The sequence below is a fragment of the Etheostoma cragini genome, chromosome 1 (assembly GCF_013103735.1).
Source record: "Etheostoma cragini isolate CJK2018 chromosome 1, CSU_Ecrag_1.0, whole genome shotgun sequence".
Classification (NCBI taxonomy): Eukaryota; Metazoa; Chordata; class Actinopteri; order Perciformes; family Percidae; genus Etheostoma; species Etheostoma cragini.
The window spans coordinates 27,453,034-27,470,591 of NC_048407.1; the positions used below are offsets into that span (position 1 = coordinate 27,453,034).

Consider the following 17,558-nt stretch of genomic DNA (forward strand, 5'->3'; position numbering starts at 1 on the left):
GACGCATTAACATGTTTGTTTGGAAGGCTCTCATGTATGTTCACAAGATGGCGCAGTTTCACAAAAAATCTCTTTTGGTGCTGCCCTGAAAAGAAAACCCCGTCTTCTCCCCAAAGAGATATTCGTCAGCAGTAGGGAGTATGGGAAGTAATCAGCAGTCTTTTAAGGTACTTACAAAGTATTTTTACTTTATGCTGCGTAATACTTCAACTCCACTACATGTTATTTTACAGCTAAAGTTACCTTAGATTCAATTTATCCATAAACATGAGCTCATAAAATAATATGCAGTTTGTAGCAATAGCCTACTGTAGTTAAGATTTGCTGCCCAACTGCCAGCTAAAAAATTAAAGTCACAACATTAAAGGGCTATTTGAGATTGTGTTGTAGCAAGTTCTGCTCAAGTGAATGATGTCCAAACCTCCCACATAACTGTTATTTAATAATTGTTTTCTGAATTCAGAAGCTTATATGGTAGAGTCCCAATAATTGCATCAATCACCTATGTGAATTCTTTATGTCCAGTAAATGCAGGTGTCCCTCTGTTTTTCACTGATCCACATTATATTGACCATCTTTATTGATGACAGTAACAAAGTGCACAAGCATTGAAACAACACAAAACACAATAACTGTATTGTTAAAACACAAGAGAGAAAAGAGAATATAAAAAAAAAGATTATTAAACAATACTACTGTGGTACTCTTGTCATGATTCCATCATGCAGCAAAGCAATACAGCCTCTAGAGGCAACCTGTGCCTTTAATCTTCCTGTACCATTAATGAAGGGAAATGCAACAGGGAAATCCCATGACATTAATTTGGTCTCCACACTGAGCAGTTCCCTTACATAGTACTATACAAAGTGCTGACGAAAATGAAGAATAAAGTGTGCCTGTGAATGCTACTTTCTAACATCCAGAGGTTACTAAGTAGTCAGACCTAGTTACACAGAATATGAAATGTATATACTGTATGTAGGACTATAGGCAAAAAGCAATCTCTAAAGCACCATTTTTCGGTCAAACACTTTGTGCAAATTTATTTGTCAAATGTATTGCACAATAATGACAACATGAATTAAAGTTGATACATTCATAAAAATGCACTTGATTATTAACTTTAAGAATTACATTTGCATAAAACGGCAATATCTCACAGCACAGTATAGCACTGCGTTCATTGCAGTGTTGACATACCCGATGTCTGAGTTTAAAAAAAAAAATAACAAAAAACTATAAAAAATGAAATTGGGGGTACATTAAAATAAAGCCGCATCAGCATAACAAAAAAATGTCAACATCACACAGAGAGCAAATATCCAGTTGCCTATGTTTAGCCATTGTAGAAGGTCCCGAGGTGCCTGTGGACAAAGCTGGAGCTGGTTATACAGGCTGGAAGGGACATGCCTCCCACAGAAGCGTGCAGAGTTGCTGGGATAAAACTTACAACAGTGTGCACTGCGGTGGCCTCAAGTTGTGCTTGATACTATCGCACTGTCCTCATGAGGCCAGATATCATTACAGAAATTAGCCAGTTGCGAGACGTTTTGGAAATGCTCAACAACCGAGCCAGTCCTTTGTGATTTCACCCAATTTGACAATCTTCAAGCTGCTGTCTTCCAGTTTGAAATAGTGGTTGTCTTTGAAGAAGTAACTGTAATCTGTTAAATGCAAGCACAAAGCACACTTTGTTTAACATACTTGTCAATAACCATGCAATGGTACAATGAAATAACCAAGTTTTGTTGAAAGCATTTAGTCTAAAAGTATAATCAGTTTCATTCGAAACGATGAATCCAGCTGTACTGAAGCTAATGTTTAGTCTCACTCACTAAATCATGCTAATCGGTAAGCATACAGAGGCACCTCTGTAAAGGTGCACAGACTTGCTTTATATAAATATGTGTGTCCACTGTGTGGGGAAGGGGCTATGCCATGCTTACAATACTGTGTGTATGTTAGGAGAGCAGAAATGGAAAAATCCCTGGTTGCTTGCCATAGGCAAAAAAAAACTGCAAACCACCTCTTACCTCAAGGGTAGATGGTTGACACGGACAGTCTCAGAGGAAGTTTACTGGTGGTGTCATGACAGAATTTCACATCCATATATTTCTTGATCATTAGTTGCAATGTCTTAAAGCTAACATTAACCATCATGAGGCATTTACTCACAGCAAATTAAAGCATGACAGACATAAAGCAACTGTGCTCCCTCTGTTTTCTATCAACATTAGGCCATAGATGACTCCCTAACTTCAACATTACTCCCTTTGGCTCATTTTACTTCCTCATTTTCAGTCACTTCCTTGAAACAGTTCATGTCTGGCTAGATCACGTCATTGCTTGCTGGGTTTTTGTATATGAGGGGTTTTATTGACAGAGACAATGTGCCAGACTCACTGATAGAGCTGACTGGATCCAACCAGGAGGAATGCCAGCCTGAACACTGTAAAGTAGCACACAGCACCAGCTCTAATCCAGCTATAATCAAAGCACCACAACCACCACAAAATCCTTTTATCCCTAAGGTCTTCTTAAAGACTCACACAAAGTAGTAGACAGAGAATGCCTTTTGCTATTGTAGTCTCTAATCTTTGATTTAGAACTTATACAGTGGTCATTGCAGGTTTATTTCATACCCCTTTCAAAAGAGATTGATACATTAGTGTAGCATTTATTTCATGTTGTTAAATACCAGTTCATGTTTGTAGTATTCATATTGTCACACACTTATGTGGTAACATTTTTAGCCATGCTATCGACATGGTTATAGTTGTTTTGTCTATCGATCAGCCTACCATTTGGTCCAGACTGAAATATTGCACTATTTCTAACTATTGGATTGATTTCAAGGAAATGTTGTATACACATTCATTGAGGATTAAGACTAATGGCTTTGATCAGCCACTGACTTTTTCCATAGCACCACCATGAGGTTGATGTTATTTTGTGAAATCCTTCAACAGGTTTAGGTAATGCATTGAATTAACTGGTGCTGCCAGCTTCTTGTAAAGTGTTCCTTTTTCAAATCCTTCTGAGCCTCCTAAAAAGCGAACTAGGTTTCAAAGAAAGATTTTTATTTTTACCAATGCCATTAAGACTGAAGGCAGCGTCCATGCCATCGGGGATTCCATTCCAAGAGTCAGCAATAAGTTTGGGAAAGCCAAGATCCATTTTCTTCTTATCTTCATCGTATCTGTACACATAATAAAAGTGCGTTCATTCAGTATAATCCTTTAATTAGTGCATCACAATTCCCTCACACAAACAAACAAACACACACACACACACACACACACACACACAACTAATCCATAAAACACTTAGTTCCCATGTTGTGCAAGGGCTAGCAAAGGAGTTGTGGTTTACAGTGCAGTTTAGGTCACACTAAACGCTAACTAGATCCAGACGTAGACTCAGCATTGCAACACGAGGTGATAACACCAACAGCACAAGCTGGGGTGTGTCAGACAAAGGTTTTAGGCTCTCAAATGGTTGCATTTGCTTTGCTTCTCCTCACCTCCAGAATTTGTCCCCAGCAAACAGGTAAGTCTTCCTGTTCTTCCTAAAGTTGAAGACAGCGTCAATTTGCTGCAGGTCGGTGGGGAGTTCAAGACTTGAAATCCTCTTGGGATAGCCTCTCTCCAGCTCATCGGCTTTGTAGACCCACATCTCGTTGCCTGAAAGAGTTAATGAGTAAACAAAAATTTAAAAAGGCTAAAAAAAACACTAAAGAAATGTTTTATTGATGCAAGTTAATTATTTTTACACAAAACCTTCTGATTATTTTACTATCCCATTTTCCTACAAATCTATTGAGCACATAGGGTATATTATATCATCAGTATGAGATAATCGGTTAACCATCCAGTAAGTCTCCCCCATTGCCATACCAACTCTGCTGTTTATTTCATCAAAGACGATAAATATATTATTTAACTTTCATCAGTATTCAGGAAGGTTGTCCTATCAGTAAAATGCAAAGAATGTATCATAAACCACTAATAACTATGGTTGAACATCTCAAGTGTCCCACCGCACACAAGAGGGCTCAGCCAACATTCCTGCTTCTCTTAATGTTGCAGTTCACAGGAACGCCCATGAGGGAATTCAAATGGTGAAAGAGTGAAGAAACCTATTCAATACTTGTGGTACTGTCCGTTTCTCTGAACATCATAGAGGTACAGAAAGGACATAAACAGGCGGAACAGTTCATATACCATGACATCAATATCTAGAAAGGTCTAAATCAGTCGTTTCTCCAGTTTCTTGTTTTCTCCTGCATACCTGAGAAGAACACTGTTTTTTCCTCCACTGGGTTTTCATAGGCAGCATCTATCTTGGCAGGCAGGTCTGGCCAGTAAGTGGCCACCAGCATAGGGCCGTTGGGCTTGCTTCTGAAGTTTACTGACCTAAACAGGAACCTGGCAGAAAGATAATGAATGGGTGAGCGGTTGTTAGGTAGATGAGCTGGGGATGGAATGAGAGTGAAAGAAGGGCTGAAGAGGGTGTTGAGGAGGTGGGGGAAGTGTGTGTGTGTGTGTGTGGTGTGTAAGAGTGCGCTTTACTGGCCGAGCCAGCCACAATGGCCTGATTCATGAGCATCTGGTTCTTGTTAGGACTAAGGCTGCAGACGCCAGCGGAACAAGACCTATCTTGCCCGGATTTCCAATACACAGCTGCACAACCATGGCAGCTTACCAAACTCTTTTCCACTGACCTATTTTTTAAAAAGAAAACGATCTGCCAATTGCAAAAATGGGTTGCATTAATGATAAAATGGAGATGAGAAAAACACTTCACTAACATCACAACATTTATTTTATATAGCGCTTTTATAGGTACTCAAAGGCACTTTACAAGGTGAAAATAAAGAAAAAGAATTGCAAAATCAGTATAAAAACATCCTTAACAACTAGAGATGAATATGAAAAAGCTGCAGTAAAACAGCATAGAAAAAGGATAGAAACAAATGGAAACAGCTAAGTTGTTCACAGCCTAAAAGCAGCTTTAAACAGATGGGTTTTTACTGCAGTTTTGAAGTAATCAAAGCCTGTTTATTTTAAAATTCATGGTCAACATTTATTATGAAATAGCCATTAAATATGTTTACATTCAGTAATATGTGTCAATTTGTATTGGTAGCGGCAGCCTTCCCAGCGCTGGATCCATATTGCCAACCTGGCACGAGGGATTCACAGGAAAAGGCATGTGTGCAATTTTATTTAATTGGTAACAGCTTCATTGTTAACTGTTTTTACAGTCAGAGCTGTAATAATTTACTGCTAATGTAAGCAGAATATTTCTACTTATGCCGCTGCTTCACATTAAAGCTGGATAACTGGCAAAACATTGGAGTCTTTTATTGTAAAGCAGTGACAGGAAATGTGTTTGTCACAGGGATTAGTACAGAGCGTGATTGTCACATTCTTTATCTGCATTTCTTTGTCAGGGGATGATTTTTAATAATTTAAGTAATGGGACACTGTTAAATGAACAGCAGTAGACAACTTTAATGTAGTCTGGCTAACCGGATGTAGAGTGTTGGGATGAAGCAGGATGTCCTTTCTCTTCTGCTATCTTTTTATCTATTTTGCAAGGAAACCATTGCTGCATCCGGGTCTTAGCTCCACCCAGGACGTTGTGAGGTTGTAATTGGTTTAAAGAAACACAAACTAAGGCAGAGTTTTTTTTCCCTATCCCAGAATAAATATAGAGACTTAGAGAAGAAATTCGAGACTAACTTTACTGTGACCTGCTTTTGTGTGGAAAACTGCTCGCAGCATGTAAAGCGTCAAATCTGACTGTAGTGTTAATTGTTTTGGACTGGATCCTTTATTAAAACAACTTCAGTTTGGCTGTAAACAGAAACACCAGTTGCTCTTCTCTTGTATTTCTGTGGCTGCTCATCAAGTGTTTTCTGTACACTTGCTGTTACCAAACTAACAACTGGTGCCACCAAATTAACCACGACTGCAATCTTTAGGGTTACAATTTAAAGTAATCCTAAATAACGTCTGTTGGCTACATTCTAGGCTACAAACACATGGTTTGCAACAGACCTAGTCAGTAGATTGGACCAATGCTTCTATGAGACATACTTTATAATTGCCTTCTCCTTGAGACTTTAGACTGACAGCTTTATGCTAAGTTTTACAGTTTACGTTTTACATCATAAATATGCTGAACCAGGACAAAAGGAGGTATCCTACTTTTACAGTAGGTGAGTCAAGTAAGCATTAGCCCTGAAGCCCAGAGGGACATGATTTTTCTCTGAAGCTATACAATTTGGCTTGTCCCAGAACTCTACAGCTTACAAACCGGACTTGGCCTTCAGGCAACTTATTAAGTCTCTGTGAAGGTCAGAACTACAGGCCCGTTCTGAAACATTTCATCTAATCTCAGACTTCAGAAAGAAATACAGTATCGTTTGTTCACTTCCGTGCCTTGAGATAACTCTGTCCTTAATTTCTCCCATTCACATCAATCCTCAGTCTTTTGGAACTTGGGAACATTTTTTACGTCACAACTTCAAAATTAAAATATCAAATCAAGAATTGCTTGAACATATCACACAACCACTTGCTTGGTTACACAAGGCATGTCAAGCAGATCTTAAAAAAGTAAACTAATTTAAACAAATGCAACCTTTCTGTATGCACCTTTTGTAATTGTTGATATGTTTTAGCTGCTGTACATGGCAGACCAATGCTTACCAAAATTACAAGCCTTTTCTCACTGGCTGAAAATTGTTGCTCTGGATTATAATAGTTTATACATCTGTTGAAGTTGTCCCAGTTTCAAATACCCAAAGACTGGTGTAGTCCCCTGACTCAAATAATATATATGGAATACAATGAATAGCATAGCTTCCAATACCCTACAAACACCTAAATGGTATTTTCGCATATGTGTGTTACAATTGACAATCACGGGACTGCAATACCATGTCACTGAATTGTATGGGATTATATAGTCAGATGATTGCTTGGTGCACTCCTCTGTTGAATTTATAGCTCATCAGTCTGCATCTTTAGACTACTAAAGCATTATCTGAAGTGTCTGATGAGAAACAGAAAATTAAACTTCATCCCAGCTTGACTTCTCAAAAACAGGCCAACGTTTGTCTGTGCTGCTCTGACGAGCACTGCATATGTTTGGAACAGAGCCAAGGCAAGGTAAAAAGTCATTCTGCATTAAAGCTAGATTTCTGAGCAGGATAGTTTCTCCCAGTTTCTAACTCAAGGTTCTCAGACAGTTAAACCAGGCTACCTGAAAGACTACACTCTTTGGTACAGAGTTATGCTGGCCTGTTTGCTTTGGAAATATTTATGGCCATGCATTGCACGGAGTCAATGTTACAGCACAACTAGAAGCGCTGACAAATTATAACTAACAAGGAAACTATTTGTGTTTTCTATAAGTTCCTTTTCTACCACATTATTGCTTTTGGTCTAAGTAACTCTGAGGAGAATTTTGTCTGCAACAAACTTCAGCAGTTGGGATTGAAATGTTCACCTCCCTGCAGGACTATACGCTGACTCACAAAGACTTGCTGATGAAACCACAGCACTTTATGAAACTCCTTTTCTCAACCAGGTCGGCCAGTAGACACAGTAAGCTTACAAGACTTTGCATTCACTGGCGCCGGTGGCGAGAGAGGATTGCAGACAGTGTTTATGACTGATGACTATTTTGGTTGTCACTCTATGAGAAGAGGAAGAGTTCTTTTTCTTCTCTCTTACTGAATGTCACATCATGAATCAAGAATCTAAAATACAATTTTAAAGTGGTGCAAGATTGCAATGAGAGAAACAATATTTACAAGAAACCTCATGCTAAACTGCTCATGGTTTGAGGGAAAATGTGACTTGTGTAAATTGCCTTAATTTCACTTGCACAAATCATTAAAACCAGAAGTAGGCTATTGTGTTTTGTTTGTCAGTCTTCCTGTAGATCACAGACAGTAATTTCAACCAGATTTTGGCAGTGCTTTTAAGTTTAAAACGTGGACTGCATATTGCATTTATGACTCAGATAGCTAAAGAAACATTGCAACTAGCATACAAACAATGTTGTCATTTTGATTTTAGATGGAATTCATTGTCAGTGCTCTTACCTTGTTTGGTCCTAATATGGCACACACTTGCCGAAGGTCTGGTTCAGGTCAAAACAACACTAGGACTTCTTCTTTCATTTGATTACCTGTCCTTGAAGAAGAAGGTCTCTCCTCTGATCTGTGCTACAGCATCAAAGACAATTGGCTCTTTACAGATGTCCATTGGAGTGACTGGACCCTGGGTTGGAGGCAACGGCTTGTCTGTTGGCACTCCTGAGTAAGAAATTTACCCAAATATTTCATCTTTGAGGGGTGATTACACACTCACAATACATTAATCTTTCCTGGCTTTTAATTAGAAAAATTTACTTTTTTGTTCTAGTATTAGGTTTGATCTCTCTCCACTAGCCACACATGACATTTCATCTCACCGTAGAGCTCTTGGATGCCTTTAATGTCATCATCAGGGAGTCTGAAGTCTTTGGTGTAAGTGTAAATAGGGGCCATCAATGCTCCGGGGTCCTGAGAGTGCTCCAAGCCAAGGGCATGACCAAACTCATGGGCTGCCACCAGGAACAAACTGTAGCCTAGAAACATGCAGCACATTAAAGAAACTTTACTGTACACTTTGAATACCCCTTCATAAAATACTGATACTGTACAGTGGATATTAGGAATTGGATAATATGATTATGTCTTTCAAGTTTTGGCTACACGCCATCAGTGGTTGTACTTAATGGAGTATGATGGTGGGACACATGAACAACACCATATACTATTCATACCTTGGTCTGGACAGAATCCCCATTTGCGGTCGTCATCATAACTCTTGGTGGAAGCGCACCACATTTTACCATCGCTGCGTCCAGATGAGGTACAGGAGTCGTAGGTGTCACCCAAAAAGGTGAAGGGGAAGACACAGGGGCTTCCCTCTGCGTTTCCGCCCACCGTGGACATGGCTGCGGGGGACAACAAAAGTGTATTGTAAAAGTGAAATGCGTATTGACCTTAATTTTTGTATTGTTTTTACCTTAAGGTATTCATATGCCAAATGTTTCTACAAAACAGTTTGTATTGTATTGTGAAGTGAGCGCAGATAATATTAATAGACAGCATGAAAGCACTGGCACAACACACATGACATCAATAACTAATCCGCTGGGCACAAAACCAAAAAGCAACCGCCCAAATTGATTTTCTTTCAAAGAGAGATTATTTTCAATCTGGCAAGACTATTTTAGTGCTCTTTTTAAAATAAATAAATACATTTTACTTTAGCACAACCGTGCACAAGGCTTTACAACAAAGCTACTTTCTCATGCAATAAGAACCAGATGAAACTCCAGTGGTGGTACCTCTCTCTGTCTATCTCCCTCCCTGCTACACTACCTCAACCATAAAATCAGTACTACTGACAAAATGGAAAATAAGCCCTGCCACTGCACATTAAAATACTTTCACAGCCATTAAACAGACCACGAGCAAGACCAAAAACCCCAGTTGCAGCATTCCTGTAGACAACGACAGGGCACCGAACACTGCACATCAAAATTAGCGCAGCCAGTAAAATGCACTTTATACATCCAAGCAAGGACATAACCCTTAAACAAGACTAATGTTGCAAAATTCCGCAAATAATTAAAGTTGAAATCTTCCGTAGGAATTGACAAGAATTTAGGGGATTTAATAGGAAGTTAGGGCAATGAAATGAAAAGATAGGGGCTCAGGTTGTATTTATCATGTCATATAAAGATAGAAACAAACCTTTTATCATGTCATAAGCAGACATAATACATTATCTTGCCAAATAAATCCATTCATTTGTCAAATACTTAATGTGAAACGTGCCATGTGGTGAGTTAACTAGCTAGCAAGTTAACTAATGGGGAAAGGCACTTTTAAAATTTTAGCCGATGCAGAAAATTTAGTTGAAAGTACTTTAAAGTAAACCAAAAATGAAAAAAAAGAAATAATCTAAAAGACATGTTTTACAATAAAGAAAGATTGGAAATAGTTGAATAAAAGCTTCTTAATTAGCATGTTCCATAAAGCTATATCCCACACGGTAACAGCCATCTAGTAAAAACTAGAAAACATTGTTAATGCCACACCTACCAGTTTCAGGGCAGAACCCAAATTTTTTGTCCTGGTCATAGTTCTCAGTGGTGGCACACCAGCGGTACCCATCATCCCTGCCTTGAGTGGTGCATGCGTCATACTTCTCTCCCAGAAAGGTGAAAGGGAATTTACATGCAGCGCCATCTGCGTTTCCAGCGATGGTGAATAGTACTGTGAAACAGACATGAATAGGCTAAATACAAAGAGGTCTTACAGATAAACTAATATTATCATACAGCGTTTTTTTTTTTTATATTCAATGATTACAAAGAATAAACCCCCATTCGAACATGATTATTGTAGGCAACTTGTAGGCTCCCTTAGAGCTCCAAGTGATGTAAGACAAAGGTGCTCTGAAATCTGAATAAAGGAAAAAGGTGGAATGGAAGTTATTTCACATCAATACATTACGAAAGCTAAACAGAACAGATGGCTACAGTACAAACAGGCCTCACTCTTGTTTTCATACAAAACAACTTAGTACATGTGTACTCTGGCACTTGCTGTGTGATCATGTTAGTATCATGGACAGCAATATCACATGAATAAACAAAATGTTTAACAAAGCCCAGTGTTCTAAAGTGGGGCGCTGACTTGGAAAAGAAATATTCCATAATCCACACAAATCAAAAACAACCCTTTTCTGGCATACTGTTCAACCTACTTTCTTTCTGTCCAACATCAGCGGAACAGCTTTGAATATAGCGAAAATGTTACTTTGCCAGTAATACACTGCTTCGATCAAGTAGGGCAAGAAACCAATGCTGTTGAGTCCACAAAACTACGAATGTATATAGAGACTATGGCAAAATGTGTTAGGAAACATCGCAATGCCACATTGTTGCGTCAAAAAAGAAAAGAGAATCACAGGACAAACTTACATTCATGGGGGCAAAATCCATATTTGCCATCTTCAGCAAAATTGTATGTGGTTGAGCACCACAGGAAGCCATCATCACGGCCCTGAGCTGTGCAGCTGTTGTACTCAGTGCCCATGAACAGGAAGGGGAATTTACAGAACTCCCCATCAGCATTGCCATATTTTACCTTTACCACTGTTAAAAGATTAAGGATCATGTTAACACTTTGTAACTATTACTTTTTTTACTTCAAACTTGATAAACATTATGTTACTGTCATATGTCTTTTCCCAAAACAATGTAATGAAAGCATGATAACCCTCATGAATATGACAGCCATGTAAATTAATATAATTTAATATAAATGAATAGTTTTGAAATAAATAGAAACAAGTGGCTACAGTACCTGGAGTATGGGATACCATTTAAAATGCAGCTCATACGTTTGGTACACATGATTGTGTAAATGGGACACAACTTGCAAAGGCACTGATATAATAAAAAGATAGTTCATTCTAAGAGTTGTGAGGCTTCTCTGTGCGATGAGATAGTGGAAATAGGTTTATAGATTACTTCTCCACGAATAACTTCAGACAAGACAATTCTTAATAATAGGATATACATGAAACTATCTGGGTCAAGGCGTGAAAATAAAAATTACTGCAACAAAGATCATTTTTTTTCTTTTCAGCTTCCAGATGGCTGAGGTTTGTCATTTCCAGTGCCAGAAAGTTCAGACAAAGTTAAGAAAACCAAAACAAAGTAGTTGAAAGCAAATTAACTATTAATGTAATTTTTGTGTGTAGGTCTGCACTGTCATCTCACCAATGGGGTACCTATACTTTGTTTTGAATAAAAGACTGGACATGGATATGCAAAATCCACATATTTGACATTGAGTGCATTTTTAAACAAATTGATCAAATTATATTCCATTATTACACAAATCACAAACATTTGCAGTGGAAATTTTGCAATACACTTGTGTTGTTTTGTGAACAATGTTTCCTCATTACCTTGGCCATCTCCCAGTGTCCATTGCTCATCATCATCAAAGTGGGAGTCTCCCCCAATTCCCGGCCCTGGAGCGAAGGCATGAGCCAAGAGGCCATCTTTGCCATCAAAGGGGTAACCATCTCCGTGCTCTGTCATGACATCGTTCATTATTATACACTTCAAACAAATATCAGCAGTGTTTCTGACATATTGTGACATATGTGTGTTTTAAAACATCAAAGTATTCCTTAGTTTCACATCTTCTGAAGCGACTGACTTTTGGTTTTTGTTCCACTGTAATTATCAGAATATTTCCTGACATGGTTAGCTATGGCTAGACAGAATGATATCATGACACTGTGCGTAAATGAAAATTGGAATGCCGGGAATGACCTGTGGGAAGACGTGTTCTTAAAATATAGGTTGGTGTGGTGCAGAGTCACTTTCATAACAACATAACAACATAGGCAGTGAATCTCTGTTCAACTGTTTTCTAACTTTGGTTATGACCTAACATGGCTGTATTTAATCTTTTGGAAGTGTAAGGCAAATTCACATAGTCTTAACTTACTGTAGTTATTAAGAATGCTTCCATTTTTTAACTTTAACTTGCAATACTTTATGTACCCCATTAGGGCAAGTATGTAAGCATTCACTACTGTTTCCCATGTGCCTGTAATTGATCAAAACTCCGACAAAGATGACAAATGAGAGGTATAGTCAGAGGCTTTTTTGAAGTCACACAACGACATTTTTACAATAAAAAACCCAATTATTTTGATGGAATTTGAGTTGTAGACACACATGATACAAATCCACTGAGTGGTGTCAGGGTTCTGAAACAACAGAGTTTTCCCTGGTCATAGATACTACCTGTATTGCCCAAAAAACATATAGACAACCTGACCATCGTTCAACTGACAGCAGCAACAGTTGTCTCTTATGTGCAGTATTTCGCATACACAGTATTTATACTGTATATTGTCTATATACCATGGCATACCATTTCGGCCAAAATTAATCATGATGTCGGCCTCTCCGTCCATGAGACGAGTAAACGTGAGTGGGGAGACGTCACTCCATACTTTGAAGGCTCTGAAGAACGCGTCATTTATGACTTCCTCATCCAGGTCAGGACTGTATCCAAGGATTCTACAGAGTCAACAGAGAGTCAGTTTTCATTCTAAAACAAGACAAACTGACAAAAGGTGTGTAATCAGGATAGTGATGCTGTCTTTAGTTGTCATGTTTGGAAAAGCGTGCAGAAATATAAGAGCTATTTTCTAAACTTCAGGTCATGGAAAAGTAGCTAAACAGCGGCAATAACAGTCTATGAATCATCTGGTGCAAATGGTTCCTAAAAACATCTTTCAGCCACAAACCCTGTTATATGGCTGTCTACACAGTCCTTTTACTCAAAACAGTCTAAGATCTTTAAGTTGCTGTTGTCTTTGGCTTCCAGTCTTCCTTACAAACACACAGGCAGACGGGCTGGAATGATCAGGCCACACAAAACCGATTCCACATTGTTCTAAACCTCAAACAGAACAAAAACAAAAGACTTGACACATACTGCGTAGGAATGCTGGTGTAAGCAAGACACAAGATTCAAGCAACTGTGTAGATGGGGGTAGGGTGGATTGGAGGTTGAGGGGAGGGTGTGTGCGTGTGTGTGTGTGGGGGGGGGGGGCAGGCTGGGGCCCATCTTTCAAAGCAAACGGGCTCAAGCTTTGTTTTTATACTTTTGTGCACTGCTTGGAAATGATAATCCAACAATAGTGACTCAGACATATGCCATGTATTACACTATAATTAAGGTTACAGATTTATGGGCAGCAGTTGGGTGGGGTCGAGTTAGACTATTTTTCATTTTTGTCATTGGTAAACATCATGATGTCCTGATGTGATACATGCAATGTATCTAAAATCCCTTTAGTATTGGGTCCACGTTATGACCTCACATATGGGCCATACTGCTTAAAACTTCCATGATGTCATAATTTGAGGATTATTAATTCAGAGTCGGAATGAATTTGGACCCACTCTCATTATAATGTACCCCTTGCAGTATACAATTGCACTTAAAAGTAGATATGGCCCGATAACATTTTTTGCTTCCCGATACCAATTCTGATGTCTGAATTTGCATATCGGCCGATACTGATTCCAGTGCTTCATATATTTTATTATGTTTTAACAGCTGTATACTACTATCCCTGTATGGATGTGATATTATTTATATGTTTGTTGTCTGTCTGGCTCAGGTTAAACTATTTGTGAAACATTAACAAACAATGAATACCACAGAACTTTCTTTTATCATTAAGTTTGACAGTCAGTTATAACAGAAAAAGGACATAAATAAACTACTTTAACGTAGATTTTCTGTAGGGCTTTATTAAGTGGTATCAGATCGGTGCATAAGCTCCAGTACTTCCCGATACCGATACCAGCGTTTTAGGCAGTTTGAGGTGATACCGATATGGTATCAGTATCGGTACATCTCTACTTAAAAGTGCAGGATAATCCAATGCTTGTTGAGTAAATGTGTAATAAAAGTTAATTCCCTGACCTGTAAGTTATGTCTTTCTTCTGCCACATGGGTTTCCTGTGGAAGAAATTGTAGTTGGCCACATCTGGGACGCCACAGCGGGGCTTTTTCATGATATCCACAGTTTTGGCATCAATCTCTCCAGTTTCTTGCAGAGAGAAGAACTTTTGCATTTTCTTCAGGGTGTCCTTTAGCACCATTAGGTTACATCTGTCTTTTGGGCATCCATAAAACTTATTCAGATAGTGCTTAAGGAGAAAAACAGACATACAAATGGTTTAACTTCAGTATTTCTATAAAAAAAATGTTGCAATAAATAATTTAATAAACAACAACTATTTCCCAATAGTTGAGTTCAGGAATAAACAAAGTCGCTTCACAGCTGGCTGACCCACTTTGAAAATAGTTTTAGGAAAAACAACCAATAAACTTACCAAAGCAACCTCTTTGTCTGTTTTGGGAGTAGTATCGTCTCCAGGAAATCTGATTATAGGCGAAGGAGCAGCATATGTATTTTGAAAGGCGATGAACTGAACCAAAAACACCTTGAGAACAATCCGGCGACAACTAAATATCGTCGGAAAGCCCATTTTCTCACTTTAAAACTAAAGGTGTAGTGAATTTCTTTCGCTCTGGGTTGCACTGCTTTACCCCGGGAGCTTGTGTTGCTTCTGCTCCTTTGCGGGATTTTCTTTTCCCTTTAACGGGACATCCTGCACCTCGACTCTATGAACTTTCTCAGTTCTGCTTGCACATGCACTTTTTTTTTCTCCCCGGACAGCTTTCTGCGCAGTCTCCACGTTGGGAAATAGGAGCGAGGGAGCCCCAATCAAACACATGAATGATAGCCTAAATGTAGACTAAATGTGGCAAAAATGTGTAGTCTTTCTTTCCGTTATCATTCTGAATTCTGATCAGCTGCAATCATCATAGGCCTACATCACTGTTGCCTACAGTAGTAGCTATGATTCTGAATTCAGTGTTTTATTATATTTATACAGTTAAAACGTCCAACTCAGTCAATAACCTCCCAGTGGTTGCATTACAAGTGTTGTATATGTCCCACCTGGAATCACGACTGCAGTGATGTCCAATCTTTCTGCTTATTTTGGATGTGTAGCCTACTTCATGTGCTTTTTTTATGAAAGGGCATGTTGCACAGTGATTTACTTCATATTATTTTTCATTATTAATTAGGCATAGTTGCAAAAAGTGTTGTCTTGTGCAAAGGTGTCCTGTTCAAATCCTTAAATAGGACAGGTAGTTTATTTTGTCAGAAGAGACGCCCTGCTGTACACATGCCAAACATGATTTAAAGAGGTATGACGACATCTAGTGGTGGGTTATGAAATCTCACCTTGATGTTTTGAAAAGGGTCAGTGAGCCAGATAACCACATGACCTGGGTTTTTAATCTTTTCTCGTTTTCAGTTTTTACACCATAATTAATGTCTCATTTTGAAAAGAAAATCACACTATATATTACATTATGTTACTGTTCACATACATCGAAATGGTTTAAGTGTGAACCAACCTAATTTATTTAACTGGAGATCATTTTTGTCAATTCAGAAGAAAAAGGCCATGAGTGTTGTTGCATAAATATTTGCAGATGATCGTTCCAGTGCAGTGAGCGTCTTTGATTATGAGCTTATATGCAACATACTTGCCTTTCATTTATATATTTATATTTTTTATGCTGTGGCAGAAGTTTTATCGAGAACTAAATGTAAGTAGTTTTACAATTTATTCGTTTTTTTCTGTTATTTTTCATTTTAGATAATCTATTTTGCGTTGCTTTTTCCACTGTCCTTTACCCAACTCCAGGAATGTCATTATCATGTGCTGCACTAACACCTTGTTGCAGATCGTTGACTTTTCACAGCCTGAATGGTCCATGAAACAATTCCTAATCATTGCCAGAAATTCAAATCACAGTGCAGTTACTCACACAAACTGTACAGAGGAAGTTAGTTGAGTTTGCAGCAAAGAACCATCACTGTCCTCTGGAGGCTGACATGCGCATAGCATCTCTGTCTGTTCTGAGGCCCTTGGAGCCAGTCTTCTTTATTGACTTGTAGTCTACAGTATAGATTAAGGATTTACTCTAACTCTCTTTGACATCTCTTTGTTTCCGCTCTCATACTGGATTACATTGAACAGCATATGAAAGCGGACTCTTTAATGGAGAAAGCTGAAGGACCTTTTTTGTTGCAAAGAGATCTGACAGATGGATAGCTCACAAACAGGATTTTGTGGTGTATCTAGCAAAGCAATTTCCCTTCCCTTTAGCCAGAGAACAGTTAATCTTTCATAGCTGAGGCTGCTGTTGGTGGTTGCAGAGTGAATTTAACATCCATTTTCCAACGATATCCAGGGCCTGTCAGTTTGGAGCAGGAGCTTTATTTCATGCACTGATACATGCTGCCATCTCCTCTAACTGACACGCTCACAGTGATCCCTGGCAGAGCCGGGGAACAGAATGGCTACCTATTAAATGTACATGGGCCTGCCTCTCCAAATAGAAAACGCTGAGATGTGAAAAGTTGAGCCACAGCTACAGTAATTGAATGCCTTTGTGCATATGCATGCAATTTTGCAGGCGAAAGTGGCATAAAGAGATTGAGATGATAAGGTTTGATTTGCATGTAAATTGTTTTCTTTTTTGCCTCAGTTTAATGCTTAAGCTCTATCTATATTGAAGCTCCACACAATATGTGTGTGTGTGTGTGTGTGTGTGTGTGTGTTTGTGTGTTTATGTGTTTTGATGAAATACTCTTGGCTTTTAAAAAAAATGTGTGTCTTGTTGCTGGTGATTGCAAGTGCATCTCTTTCATTTGTTTGTGTTTGTTGCTGAGATGGATGATTTAAACACAATCATGGTTGTATATGTAATGCTTAACACAAGCAGAGCAGATTTGTACTTCAACGTTTACAGCGCAACACATATATCACACATGTCACCTTCATTA

At 38.6% G+C, this 17,558-nt stretch overlaps 1 protein-coding gene across 1 annotated transcript; it reads right to left on the reverse strand.

The window, feature by feature from the left end:
• Positions 1-558: 558 nt before the first annotated feature.
• On the reverse strand, positions 559-15,362 carry mmp2 (matrix metallopeptidase 2). Its single transcript, XM_034866926.1, has 13 exons — positions 15,022-15,362; positions 14,609-14,835; positions 13,040-13,188; positions 12,057-12,185; positions 11,062-11,235; positions 10,178-10,351; positions 8,848-9,021; positions 8,494-8,649; positions 8,209-8,335; positions 4,291-4,427; positions 3,524-3,683; positions 3,090-3,199; positions 559-1,664 (listed from the first exon to the last, which is right to left on the reverse strand). Exons 1-13 carry the CDS (start codon positions 15,175-15,177, stop codon positions 1,561-1,563), a joined length of 1,977 nt encoding a protein of 658 aa, XP_034722817.1. The 5' UTR covers positions 15,178-15,362; the 3' UTR covers positions 559-1,560.
• Between the last annotated feature and the right edge of the window lie 2,196 nt (positions 15,363-17,558).